This window comes from Agelaius tricolor, unplaced genomic scaffold (genome assembly GCF_023055355.1).
Source record: "Agelaius tricolor isolate 1412-34295 unplaced genomic scaffold, bAgeTri1.0.p SCAF_3, whole genome shotgun sequence".
In the NCBI taxonomy this organism is placed as follows: domain Eukaryota; kingdom Metazoa; phylum Chordata; class Aves; order Passeriformes; family Icteridae; genus Agelaius; species Agelaius tricolor.
The window spans coordinates 36,903,493-36,918,158 of record NW_027269263.1 but is presented as its reverse complement, the minus strand read 5'-3'; the positions used below and the strand labels follow the sequence as shown (position 1 = coordinate 36,918,158).

Sequence of the window (14,666 nt, the reverse complement as noted above, 5' to 3'; positions counted from 1 at the left end):
CACATCAGATTCTAGGCTGGGTATGTATTGGTTCCAATATGGAGACAGAAGGCTGTAGTCAGGTGTCTGCAGATATTCTAAACAGAGTGTGCTAGACTGAGTCTGTGCTTCCATGCCTTGTCAGAAAGTGAGCACTTTTATAACCAGCTAAACTGATTCAGTTTGTACACCCAGAAACACTGCAGCACAGAGGAGATGAGCAGCCAACTGGAGGAGAGGCATCCCTTTGTATTTACTAGAACAGAGGGAACAGGGATTAATCCTTCTGTGGTACTCTAGCATTTTGGACCATCTGCCGAGGCAGTTGCCCTGATTTGATGGTATTCACTGTAACTTGCTACTTGAGTAGCACTTTGTTTTCTTTTGGGTTTGTTTTTGATTTTGCTTTTTGTTTTGTTTTCTTAGTCAAACTGAAAAGAAAGAATATCCTTAAACTAGTGGGGGGCAGCTATGGAGATAAGTAATAAGTTGTCTGCAGAATGGCTTACCCTGTTTGGAAGCCACAGCCCATCACCTCCCATATGGTGTTCTGCTGAGGGTGTAGACAGCTTTGCATTTTTAGAGTAAGGCAAAGGATTGTCAAATGATTTAAGGTGAGAATAGAGGGGGTTTTGTCCTTGTCTCTTTTCTTGTTCCCAGGATCTGTCCCTTATGTAAATAAGATGCTAAGTTTGGCTGCATCATGCTTTTGTGTGTAGGCTATTTCTCTCTGGGACAGTTCCCCAGAATTAACCAAATGGCATCCAAGGCTGTGTAATGACTAGAAAAAGAATGCTTTGACTCTGAATTGTCGCTGGGAGGATATCAGAGATGTTGGCTGACAATATTTTTTAAAATTTCCAGTGGAACTGGCACTGGCATAAAATTTGTTTTGTGGATCTCTTAGCCAGGTGGTAAGCAAGGCCTGCAGTTATAACCTGATAACAATAGTTAAGCTAAAATATGTATGCTAAATGAAAGAACTTGTAGCAGATGTGGAAGAGACACAGATTGGAGACAGGCAAAAGCTAAAAGTATAATCTGAAACAGTAGGTGCAAGGAGCAAATGGAGGAATTGGAGTCGACTGTTTCACTTAAAGGGTAACTAGCATATGGAACAAGTTACCTGAGAAGGACATTGACATAAGGAGTAGAAATAAATTCCAGACAAACCTCTGGAGAGAGTTGAAACACATGGAAAAAAATAAAACCTAACAGGAAAGTATGGTGGAGATCAAACAAGCAGGCAGACATGTTGGGCTGGAGGTAGGTCTTTCTCTAGATCATAAAATCCTTTTGTCTGGTAGACCAATGGGAAATCACTGTTCAGGCCCTAGGGAATATTTATCTTTCACAGTAGCACTGTAGTTTAATGGAGTGGCAAAACTTCAGTTCATGCTATGGATTTTTGAAGGCATCTTCCTTTCCTTAGAGGCTGTGCAGGGCTTGAACTGTGAAAGCATTCTCACACAGAAGTCTGTTGAGGGGCACTATTGCCCTGTCTCTGAATCAGAGGGGACTGTCCTTCCTGCTCCTCAGTGCTTACATCATTGCCATTAACAAAACTTTTTTCCCTCCTTATGGCAGGAAATGTCTAATACTGAATTCATGTTTGCAATTTTCCTCAGTGTACTTAGCATAGACAAGGCATGGTTCAAGAATGGATTGTGTAGAAACTGTTCAGAATTTCCTTTCATCTTAATTGAGGTCATTTGCCTTCAGATGAAAATGTCACTGACTTAAAAGCACAGGGAAAAAATATATATAAGTAAAGATTTACTGTTATAGCTAATGAGAAAATTTTATGTTGCTGTCTTTCAAAAGATATTTAATTTTCAGGATGTGGAAAAGCTTTAATATTTCAGAGAAACTATGGGAAATTACATATATATTTTTTCTTCTGACATTGAGACTCAGAATGAATTATTTGGCAGTTATTTGAAAGTTCTGAATAGTGAATAAAAGCAGGGGGAAAAAGGCAACTAAAGTATGTAGGAACAAATCAGCAGTGATACTGCAATGAATGTGATATGTCTTTATGCCAGGTGGGCTGGTGACTTGCAGCAAAAATAATGCTAAAAGGAAATATATTTGCAACTATGTATCTTCTTAAATTCTGAGTATTGATGTGAAGAAAATCTATTAGCATTTTAGAAAAACTACTACCTTTACCCCACCAAATCCCACCTTTAGCCTCAATACCAACCAGCAATCAAAACTAGAAATTGAGGGAAGAAAACTTGGATATGTTGGATTGAGGGAAGAAAACTTGGATCCTTCCTCTTTAGTGATGATTTTTGGCTGACGTGATTTCCTCACACAAGCTCTTGAGCTTCTCAGGTAAAATAATGAACCAGCTAACAGTCCACATCAACTGCCCCTTCCTATCTGTGCTAGTGCTAATACTTTGTTGAATACTTGAGCAAAAACTTAGGTCTCCTGGAAAGACCCCCAATTCCTAAATGATGCTTTCATGTAAGTGAAATCATAATTGGAGGAGGATTTCTGGTGTGCTGGCAAGAAGGGGTTGACAATAATTTTTAAATGAGTATAGGAGTTGTAAAGGATCCTACAGCTCATGTTATCAGTTCCTTTTTTTTTTTTAAACAGAACTGTATCTTTCTAGTGAGTCAGTCTCTATTTTTCTTACAGGAATTACTGACTGAATCATTAAAATAGACCATTTTCTTACAGCATGTGAATGTGCAAGAATGTGCAGCCTTTAATCCTGCAAGACTGTGGAAGTCTGTTCATGGAGAAATCTTTTGTGAGACTGTTAATTAAAGCAAAAAGTTTTTAAAGTTGCTTTTTTTTTACCTCCAGACTGTTTACACCATGGCTCAGTTTCCTTTCCCACAACTGGCAGAATTGAGGGAGAAATATACATACAATATTACTCCTTTCCCTGCAGCAGTAAAATCAACTTCATTTTCAGGGTAAGTTTGAAATGCACTGCTTATGGTGTACAAAGTTATTGTTTACCCTTTGCAGATGAAAAGGCAGGTGGATCCTCCCTTGTATGCTTCTAAAAAAGATAAAAAATGCTTGGTAATGTTCACATTTAAGAATGTATCTTCCTTAATTCTCTTATGTTCTCTTTTGACAGCAGGTTAGGCAGAACCAGAGACAGTGATGAAGAGAATGACTTAGATGATGAAGACTCAATTGCTAATGCAATTGGTTGTCTTGGACCATTAAGTGGGTTTTTGGCACCAGAGCTCCAAAAATACCAAAAACAGATGAAAGGTAAAAATGACTTCTTTAATTTTGGAAAACACAGTTAATTTCTGCCAGGTCATATAGATTTATCTGCAGTTCTGTCTGTGAAAGCTGCTGTGGAAGATGTGTTTTCTATGCACACAGAGGTTACAGCAGGTACCAAATGACTTGCTCTGTGCTCCATGAAGATGTTGTCAAAGCCAGGTTGGAAGGCTGTAGGTGTACAGTAAATGATGGTGTGAGTTAAGGGTTTGGCTACAGTAATAGTAACAAAACAAGCCCATAGTGTTGCCGAGACACAAAAAAAGAACCATATTTGAAAAAAATTCTACCCTAAATCCATGCGTATTTCTGAGACAGCTGTTAAGTAGTCAGCATTTTCTGAAGGGTGTTCCTTTAATAAATTATCTTGACATTTATTAACATATGCATGGCTAATACTGGAACCTATCAGCAGTGAGTGAACTCTGCAGGTGATTTCACTGTCCTTTTGGCCAAATCTCCAGATTGTTGTATGTTTTGGATATATTCAAAATGTCACCATTTTTCAAATTCTTCTGCATGGAAATTTCTTGACAGAATTGTATGAACACCGGTGCAAATTCTCTATAAGCAGTACAAAATGCTGATCCATACAAGAAAAGTAGTATCCTTTATGAAATGGTACTGCATCAACAGTGATTTCACAGTATCTTGGGAGAGGCCATTTTTATTTATCCCCAACTCAGCACCACCTTACCCTCAAAAAACCCCAGACTGATGTAACAAGTTGCTGTTCACGCTTCATCATTCTTGTGTCTAGGTTTTACTGAGACCTGTAAGATGCAATTTTCCTTGCTGTGGTGTTTTGTTTTTCCCTTCCTGGGGGACTCTTTACCTGCTGCTTCAAACTAGTACTTAGAACATCAAGCTGCTGTTGCAAACTAAGCCAAAGACAAATAAACATTTCTTGAAAAAGAATTATCCTCCTGACCCTGTAGTGCCAGGTTGGTGCATCAGAAACAGCTGTGAAAATAAACAGCTCTGCTGCTAATGCTCTGCAGCTGTTGGTCAGAGACACTCTCAAGTTGTCTGATCCTCAGCTGCTCTGTGCCTATCCTTTTTGTTGCTACTAGCAACTTTCTCCCTGTGGTATTGTTTCTTGATGCTTCTTGCTGGTAGCACTAGGTTGGTTGTTTAATTTCATGCCTGCTTGACTGTAATGTATTTTATAACTTGCGTTTTTGGCCTCTACAACAGCCAAATATCTTTAATAATCTGTTATTGAATTACTTCAGTGGTGGCTCAATGTACTTTTGGATATTTGAAAAGCTATGCTTACAACTTTGGACTGCCATGTTAATTGACTTTTGTACTCTTTAACCTCCCTTCAAACCCCTGATATTCTTAAGCAGTAGTGCTATTTATAATACTTCTTATTGTAAATAGCACAGCTTAGTTAACTATACATATTACAATAAATTTTTAATTGAAGACTACAGTTAAATAAGATGGTAGGAATCAGACACAGACTTCCCTTGGAAATAAGCTACAGAAGTACAGATACATCTCTTGAGTATGCCAATTTACTCCTCACCTCCACTTTATTCCCTCCTTCTACAGATCAGAATGAAGACCAAAGTCTTGGTTCCAGTAACATTGCAGAATTAAGTCCAGGAGCAATAGATTCTTGCAGAAGTGACTATCAGACTGCTTTTAACAGCATGATGATGGAGCGTATGACCACTGATATTAATGCACTGAAAAAGCAATATTCCAGGATAAAGAAGAAGCAGCAGCAGCAGGTTCACCATGTGTATATCAGAGCAGGTAACACATCCAAAATGTGCTTCATTCCCTGATTTATTGCAAACTAACTTCATCAGGCAAATGACATTCTTTTACATTTAACCAAATAGACTAAATAAGAAAGACTGATGATATAACATTGTAGTAAATGATATAACATTAGTAGTAAAGTGGGTGCCGCTTCATGCAGGCAGAAAACAAGAAGGTGATATTTTTTCTTCTTTTGTCAGGATCTGAAGATGATGACCCTGGGGTATTCTTAGGTCCCAGGGACCAACCAAACAATGGTATTTAAAAGTGGCTTTGCTATCTGGGTGCATTGTGTTGATCTCGCTGATTAAAACAAGTCTTTGGCATTCTTAGGATTGACATACTGATGCACTGAAAAAATTAAATGCAGAGATGAGGATGCTTCAGATCATGTGGCAGGTGGACTCCTAGCTGGTCTGTATTATCTAAACTCCTCTGAATTCATCTGGGCATGGCAAATTATGCAACTGAAGGAACTGGATTAGATGTTCCTTTGTGGCTGGCAGTTTCCTGAGTCATAGTGATTCTGTTGCGAGGACTGAGCCGGACATCAGTCCCTTATTTAACAACCCATTTTATGGAGTCTGTCACCCAAACTGTCAGCAGTGCAAGGGTTGGCATGAAATGCATAGCTGAAGGTTTTACTGGGTGTGCAAGCTGAACACAGCCCACCCCACTCATTCCTCCTGCTTAGGTGTCATCCTTCTAAGTTCGCTGTTGAAATTCACGATGCAAATGGGTCACTGTGGAGAATTGTTATTTCTCTTCTAGGTTGTCTAAACCTGTGCTAGCAGGAGCATTGGAATACATGGAACTGCAATTTTTTATTTACGTGGTTTAGAAGGATTTTTCTAAAATATTAGTGAAGTGTTTGCTTTGAACAGAGGCCAGCAGAAACAGTGCAAACAGTAAAATGTTGATTTCCAAGGATGCCAACCCCTACCTTCCAAACACAAATCTTTCTAATCTTACTAATCATGATACAGGGCTGGGTTTGTCATTTAATCAAACTGTCATCTAATCACTAATTCTGAGTCTACTCCTCTGGCTTAATAAGATGTGCTTTTATGCATTAATAGTACTTCAGTTTGTTTTCCATTTTTCAGTCACACAAGCCTCATGGAGAGGCTTGTGTGACTGACCTCATATGGAGACTGAATTGCCTCTTGCTGTTGGAAGAGAAGTGAAGGAGAGGGGAAGTATCCGAAGCCAATATTAATGCTCAACTATTATGGTTCAATTCCAAAAATCAAGAAGCTATTTTGTTTAATTATATATTTTCATGGTATTCCTGGCTTGGGGATTCCCCACAGGTGCAAAGCAGTGAGGGAGGGCAGAAAATCCTTATATAGAAGGTGCTGCTTTGTGTTCAACTCTAAGACATAAGTGAAATACAGTGATGATTGTTAAGTTTGGGGTTTTTTTTTTTAATATATATTCTGTCCTACAGAGCTTTGCCATATCTCAAAAAAGGTATCAAATTTGGTGGTAGATCCTTAGAACATTAATTTGCTTTGTTCTTTAACAATACTGTGTTTCTTTTAAATGCTTTCTTTCAGACAAGGGGCCAGTTACCAGCCTCCTCCCTTCTCAGGTAAACCATTCCCCAGTGATAAACCACCTCCTTTTAGGAAAGAAGATGAAATTGAATAACAAGTCTCTCAAAAATGCTGTAATTCACATCCCAAGCCATGCTACGGGGAAGATGTCTCCCATTCCCCAAGAAGATCTTAAGACAAAACTGAACTCTCCGTGGCGCACTCACATACGAGTCCATCGGAAGAACATTGCTAGGGCCAAAGGCCAGCTGGGCTATGGAGATACTGTAGGACTGATAGATGAGCAGAGTGACAGTTGCAAAACAAATAGTCCTGGTGCAAAGGAGGAGGCTTCCAAACACTCTGACTTTGGAGAAAGAGAAGAAGGTGGTTTGGATGACAGGACTACTCGGAAAGCTGAGCAGCAGTCATCTGAGGCAGACTCTATGGACAGCGGTACAAACATGTCCACGGTTCAGCTAAAACTGGAAGCACTGGAACTCACCTCAGATACCCAAACTGATGTGGAGCCAACATCCCATCGGTCCAGCCAGCCATGTTTATCAGAGTCTTCCACTTCATCCAGAGACACTGGAAACCTGGCTAAATCACCCCAGCCTGGGAACCCAAAGCCACAAGTCTTCAATCCTTTTCCCAGTGTCAAGCCTCTTCGAAAGTCAGCCACAGCCAGGAATTTAGGGCTATATGGCCCCACTGAAAGAACACCAACAGTACACTTCCCACAAATGAGCAGAAGTTTCAATAAATCTTCCAGTGGCAGCAGCGGGACAAGGAAACGATGATGTGCTGGTACTCATTATTTCTGACAGCAACAAAAGAATTTGTATTGCCTTTTTTTTAATGTGTGCATGTGTATGTGTGTCCCAAAGCATTTCTAATTGCTAGTTAAGTAACAGGGACAAAAGTGGTTACCAGATATATAAATATGTGTCTTTGAAAATTGTACTTCCATGATGTTATGGGATAGATTAGTGAAGATGCACTCTGGCACCCTATTGTTAATTCTGATGGTCCTGTGCAAAAGAAACATTAATTTGCAATATGAAGCATACTGTTTCTTAAAGTCTAACTCAGACATTAAATCACCAGCTGCCTTTAACCCCTCAGACCCCATGGCTGCCTCCTGTCTATCTGAGCTCAAAGGACCAATTGTTCATTGCAGCAGACAGGTGTAACAGTTTTTGTCACTGTTAAGCAGCTTCCCCATCCAACCTCATCATCATACTCTGGGAGTAGCTGGAGAAGCCACCACAAACAGAAGCACAAGCAGCCCTAGCAATCAAAAGTGTCACTTTGTGACATCTGGCTTCAGATATTTTTGAGCAGCATTTTGTGCTTCTCTTCCCACAGCAATTCTCTGCTGATACTTTTTTTAATATAAACCTAAACATTGAGCATGAGAACAGCAGACACAAATCCATCCACAACACAGGTTTGCTCTTTCTCTGTTACAGGTGTACATACATACATTTCTCTTACTTACTGCTGGAGAGTTGCAGCACTATAAAATTAGGAATTAGGTACAACTATTTGTATAGTTGTTTGATTATTATTCTGACGCATCTTGGCTTCAATGGATTTAAAAGCTATTATCTAGATTAGACTTGTAGTTAAATAATATTTGCCAGCTTAGCAGTAGGTAAAATATATGAATGTTCCAAAGTAGTTTAGGGGTTTAAATTCTATAAATAGAGTGATTAGATACTTAGAGTGCCACTTCCCATTAAAAGCCAACACATCAGCCACTATGTCAGTGGGATGTGCCCTTGGGCTTCCATGTCTTGGTTCCTCTTTGGTGTGAAAGAAAGTGATAAACTGAGTATTTATTTCCAAATCAAAAAGCAGAGCTGATAAATACCGTAAGACAAGTATTTATATGTATATAACAGAGCCAGACAGAGAAACTAAACTTAAATCGTTCAACTTCAGGACTGCAAATTCAAGTACTCGAACTCCAAGAAATTCAGGTTGTTCTTAAATCATTGCAGCTCTGTCAGATGGTATGTACTGACTGTGATTCATTACCTTGATTCCAAGTTTCCTGTGGCATGAAAGGGCCAATATTTTAAACTGCACTAATGATGAATCAGCACCATTGTATGTAATATCTTACTTGCTTTAAGAAATTCTTTGTTAAATTTGCAAATTAATATATATCATTGTCTATGAATGTATTCCATAACCTATAGTATGTGACACCAGATTGACTGTATACCATAACTTATAAGCTGTACAATATACTCTGTTCATTGTTGTGGGAACAGTTTTATTTTGCTGTTGTTTCATATAAGTGTATACATATAAAGTAATATACAACTATGAACACTATAATTATAAAACAGATGTAGGTCAGATCTTGCCCCTGCCTTATTTCCAGGATAGTAGTATTGTCACTAATGATTACTTACAGCACTAAGTAAATTTAAAATAATGTAGAATTAAGTCTCTGATTATTGACTGTATGTGAATTGTTTTTGCACTGAATTAGAAGAAATGGACTTCTCAAAAATTTTCCTGTGAATCATCCTCCCCAGTTTTTCTTAGCTTCAGTGTATCACACGGCTGTATGCTGAACTCATACAAATAAAAGGACTGTCAGTCTGTAAAACCTGCTAAAATGGTCCAAGTATGTGCATGGATTTTCAACATTTTATAAAGTAAGCAGTGGGAAATCAGTAAATTATGCATGGATATAGCTCTGGGGAAAGAACAACACATTCTAATGATTCAGAACTAATAGTAATTTACAAGTGTGCATTCAGGTCTTGGACTGTTAGGATTGAGGTGAAGGAACTACAGCTGCTCAGTGCATTAGTTTGATGATGCTTGCTGCAGGAAATTCTGTTAAAGTACTACTTGATGAGAAAATAGAGTGTCATGTTAGCTACCTCAAAGGTACATTTCTGTACCTCAAAGGATATTCACTCTCTACCTGAAATACTGTTGGAACATACAGCAAAAACAACGTCATTGCTTAGTACTGAGACAGAACATTAAGATGAGGTCCAGAGAACCAGGGAACTCCAGAGAAGTTTCCCATTATTTTTCCTTAAATAATCCCTCGAGAAAATGAGGTCTAGTGATGAAGGAAGTTGTGCTTGGAAGAGTGGCATCACAGCACTGAGGGTGGTGGGAAGTACAATGGTGGGAATCTGCTCCATAAACATTTTGTTCTCCTTGAGCCTTCTTGTTCCAATGGTCTCTTCCATGTGACCAAATGACATTTCTGTTTGGGGGTTTTTAAATTCCTAGAGTTCTGATTTTTGGAGTTTTTTTGGTGGTGTTTTTTGGTTTTGGTTTCTTTTTTTCCTTTGATTTTTTTTTTTTAAGGATTTTAATGGGATCATGTTGACTTTTACTTCTGAGCACGTGTTTCACCATCATCAAATGAAAGCTCTCAAAGGACAGGCATTTGATTCCATTTTGCAGACACTTACAGGTCTGCAAGTGGAAACAGGTCCACAGCTATTCAGAGATTATGAGAAATTGTCTATGCTTTGGGGGTAAAAATAGCAGATAGAAGACATAAGTTTTTCAGAATTGTTGTCAGCAAAAATTGGTTTCATCCACAACTGCAGCTATTGTGCAAATTCAATTTTGTGTAACTCACAAAAATCCTACCTCCATTCAAAGCAACCTAAGTGGTTACTAGAAAGGCAGCAAAACATTCTTTCATGCAAAAGTAAAATGCGGCCCTTTACATAGGTCTTTCCAACTCAGGTAAAAGCTCATTTTCAAAATTCAAGATTTAAAATCTGTATCAAACTTTCCCAACATCTATTTTAAACTGTGTGAAATATTTCATACAGAAATAAGGTGAGTGGTTTCACTGCACTGTAGTTTTCCTTGACCTTCCTTGCAAGGAGTTATCTTGTGCCCATCCATGGGCAGTAGTAGCACCTGGCTGAGTGGCAGGGAGCCAGTATCATCTGACAGCAGCTCCACTGAATTATGAAGAGATAGAAAACTCATCCAAATGCATCCCTATCCTAGTCAATGCTTTGTTTGCTCCAGTTTTGCTTGTGTTTTATTGGTGAAAGATTCACTCAAGGCAGGGGGTTGTCCTAGAGGCCTGCTGGTGATTTGAGATGCACAGTCATGCCAGGCAAGCACCCTCAGGCAGTGTGCCATCAGCCAGCAGGGACTGGGGAGGTGACACTGATTTCTCAGGCAGCCAGAAGCTGCTCAGACACCTTTGCACACCTCTGTGTTAACAGTGGCCTTGGGAAGGTGGGCTCCTTTGTGGGAGGGGTGAATCCAGCGCACTGCAGGAAAATGCATGTGTGAAGGAAGGATCTCCTCTCACACCCTTTCCCAATGAAGAGCCCTCAGGGCTTGCCCTGGCTGACGAGCTGATACGAGATATTTGACACAGTGTAGGACATAGAAGTGGTTTGCAGGGTCCAGACCATGCTCAGGCCCAGCCTCCCCCAGCCTGCAGGATGCCATCTCAGCTGTGCTTTGACCTACAAGCAGCACACAGCACTTGCTGGCTCACCACAGGTTTGAAAAGAACCACAAATGCTTCCAAGTCTTTTTCTGATAAAACTGTATCAAACCACACTGGTTTGCCACAAATAAGCAGGCAGGCGTGGTGGTGGCACCAGAGGCAATGCATAGGGATGGAGAGCTTGGGAGGAGGGGAGGATCAACTCGTCCAGGCAAAAGGTACAAGAAGTTCTGAGGGAAAGCAAACTCCTTGGTGCCTGTGTGGCTTTTTAGATTTTTTAATTTTAAACAACAAATCCATGACATGCTGCTTCCTGCCCATCTTTGCTGTGTTCAAAGTGGTCATGGATTGGCCTGATGCACATCCTGCAATGGTGCTGTCCATCCACCTTGGTAGCCCAGTGGTTGCTCTGCCCTGGCAGGAGGGAGATGCCAGTGGAGAGCCCTCTGATGAGGTTCACTGTGGCTCACTTCACACTGAGCTATCTAAAAGGGCCTCCTCTCATGGATGTGTATGGGTTTTTGTTCTCACTTGTTGATTTTCTGATGTTTTATATTTGTTGGTGTCATAGGGAAATTTTTTGATCCTTTCCTCATTTTTTGAATACTGCATCAGGAAAGACAAATGCTTTCTGCATCTCAGGACTCAATAGTTTTGCAACTATTCCTCTCTGTTTGGCTTGTATTTTGCCTTTGTGAACTCCCAACCCTTGCTGGTATTCATTGTCTGGGTGTTTGATGAGAGTTTTCATGAAGATAAGGATAACCATGCTGATTGACTTAGCCCAGTGTCTTTTCTCTGACAACTAATGGTTGGAAATGGCCACGAATGGAGTCCTGCAGGAACACAGCACATCTAGAGAATGGCAAGCCTTCCCTTGGGGCAGTCATCCAGTTTTGTCTGCGTTGAGTACACCACACAGAGGTGAGATGGATGTTGGGCCAGCAGCTCACCCACAGCAGCATGTTGGTCTGGGCAGCTGTGTGCACAGCAGGGACCACAAACACAGGTTCATAAGCAGAATTTCCTCCTTCACATGGAAAGAATAATAATAATGGAGACATGGCCAAGAATGAAAAGAATAATAAACACCACAAAATGTGAACCTGAAGCAGCAGCTGTCATGGTGGTTCCTGCTTGGTGCTGGACTGCCTCTGTGGGCTCCACTTGAGCTTCCAAACTCATGGTGATTCCTCCCTCCCAGGCTGACTGGCCTCCCCTTGCAGGGGACATGACAAGGGACTTAGCTGGAGGGATCCTCCAAAGGGCCAGAAGGTGGGAATGGACTGAAAAGCCTCACAGGCCCTCAGAGGGTCAGACATGCTGAAAACCCCAGATCCAGTGCATCACACAGCCTGTTTAGTGATGAAGGGCTCATGGGCAGTAGTTCCCAGCCAGGTTTCACCCCCTTTTAGGCACAAGCAGTGGTGTTGCTCTGCTCCTGCTGCTCACTGTCCATGATGGCTCCTCCACCTTGCTTTCCTTTCCTAACAGTGCCAGCTGCTGTAGATGACACATGGGTACAAACCCAGAGTGAAGGGCAGGTGCCAGTCTGTGCAGACACATCACAGCTGTGGAAGGAAGGTGTTCAGCCAGCAGGAAGAAAGTAACTTTATTCTTACGAACAGTAGGAAAGGTCTCTAGCAACCACCCAGCATAGGCATAGAAGTCCAATGTTAAGACTTGGATAGGCCAAAGATTTACAACTCACCAGCAACCAGTCACAGGTGCTCAGGGAGAGGAGAGCTGAGTGGAACCTTACAATGTCTGAACCAAAAAGAATGTCAGAAATTGTACAATTTTTTTTCACCCAACTGTGACTTATAATTGCAGCTTCTCTTATTCTTCTAATGACATCTCTTAATGAAACTAGATTTCTTTTTTACTTTCTTTTTTCTTTTTTCATTTAATAAATGTAGGTCTATTGCTCTGTTTTATCTGCACCAATGTACAGACCTGATTGTCTTCTGCTTGTTCCCACACTACTTACATTAGGCATACATAATGCCCTTTTGAACTCTAAATTACTGTGTATGATAATTTTTATACTGTTTCCCCTGCACTGGTAAACTTTTCACCCAGTTACAACAATACTGTTCAGTCTGGCCTCCAGGGCTCTTGGAGAAGAGGCCTTTCTCCGGAGGGAACAAAAGGACTCTTGTCTGCTTGGCAGAGGGCCAGGTGACTCGGTGCTGCTGGACACGTTCTCTGTGCCCAGCAGCCAGTGCTGAGTCACTGATTTCTGTCCAGACTGGAAAGTGTTTGTTCCACAAAGTGTTTGGTGCTGAAGAGGTGCTGCTTCTGCCATCGTGGCAGAGGCAAGTTGTGCCACACTGCTGCTGAACCTCCAGGCTGCTGTGGCAGACAGAGCTGGGGAGGATTTCACTATTGCAGCTGGCAAGACACGATAGCATCTTCTGTAAACGTGCTACAGCGTCTGGCCACAGAGCTGCAGTACTGCTGCTGGAGGTCAGGGCAGGTTTGCAGCCACCAGCAGCAGCATGGCAGTGATGTGTGCTCTGGCCCTGTCTGCACTGTGGCTGGCTGCGCTCACACCCATTCGAGGGGATAGATCTTCTAGGTACTGTCACTAGGTGCCACTGGTGCTCCATGCAAACACAACTGCTGCACTTCCTGGGAAAGGAAATACAGCCATCGCTTAGTGTTTTCGATTTTTATTCCTTTTCAATCAGATGTGAAGCAGACTTTCTAGTCTGTTTGCCTTTGATTTCATATTGCAACCCCTCTGCTCTATTTGGCTCCTCTTAGTAAGCTTGCTAACCTTGCCCAGTGATCCCAAAGCACAGAGACATCCTAACAGTGTGTCTTTGGAAACAGTGCCCATAGCAAGACTCTAAAATGCTCTAAAGGCTCTTTCTCAATCAGAGGTATAATAAACTTCTCTTTGGTGAAAGAGCCATCAAACAGAATTCCAGTTGCAGGCAGATGAAAGAAGCCTGCTGGATTCACTGAATTTAAACCTATTTTATGAGTGAACCAGCAATGACAACCAGTTCCTGCCAGTCACGAGTCAGCTGAGGTATTTTATTATAAATACTGGAGTTAAGCTGTTCCAAAGGCTGAAAGAAAAACCCCACCTTTTGATCAAACTTCTGTGAAAAATAACCCCAACAAAATATAGCTGTATTAATAAACTCCTCTCAGATACTTACCTGCTTGCTGCTCTGCCCTGGAGAGCTTACTGCTCAACCCATGAATGTTTTAAACTTCTGCAGCTTGAAAAAAAAAAAACACTTTTAGGTATCCAAATGTGGATCTTGTGCCTTGAAGAATTGCTTGCCTTAGCTGAGAACTGGAATTAGGAGTTCACATGCCAGTCATCAGCAATCAGTACTGACTACAAGTGAGCCTGAGGGAATCTCAGGAGGTTTAACAAGGCCAAGTGCAAGGTGCTGCACCCAGATCAGGGCAAACCCTGGTATCAGCACAGGCTGGGGATGGACAGATGGAGAGCAGCCCTGCTGAGAAGGACTCGGGGTGCTGGGGGAGGAGAGGAGAGGCTGGACATGACCCAGCCATGGGCCCTCACAGCACAGAGAGCCAAACGTGGCCTGGGCTGCATCCAGAGCAACATGGCCAGCAGGGCAAGGGAGGGGATTCTGCCCCTCTGCTCTGCTCTG

The 14,666-nt window shown here is 41.4% G+C and overlaps 1 protein-coding gene across 3 annotated transcripts in view; it reads left to right on the top strand.

The window, feature by feature from the left end:
* TBC1D30 (TBC1 domain family member 30) overlaps window positions 1–9,193 on the top strand; it is a 52,264-nt gene extending 43,071 nt beyond the window's left edge. For all 3 annotated transcript variants that reach the window (XM_071423500.1, XM_071423499.1, XM_071423501.1), the window contains 4 exons: window positions 2,803–2,915; window positions 3,086–3,225; window positions 4,801–5,007; window positions 6,576–9,193. In XM_071423500.1, coding sequence (XP_071279601.1) covers window positions 2,803–2,915; window positions 3,086–3,225; window positions 4,801–5,007; window positions 6,576–7,357 — 1,242 coding nt within the window. In that variant the 3' untranslated portion in view covers window positions 7,358–9,193. The remainder of the gene's footprint in view (window positions 1–2,802; window positions 2,916–3,085; window positions 3,226–4,800; window positions 5,008–6,575) is intronic.
* Window positions 9,194–14,666: the final 5,473 nt, after the last annotated feature.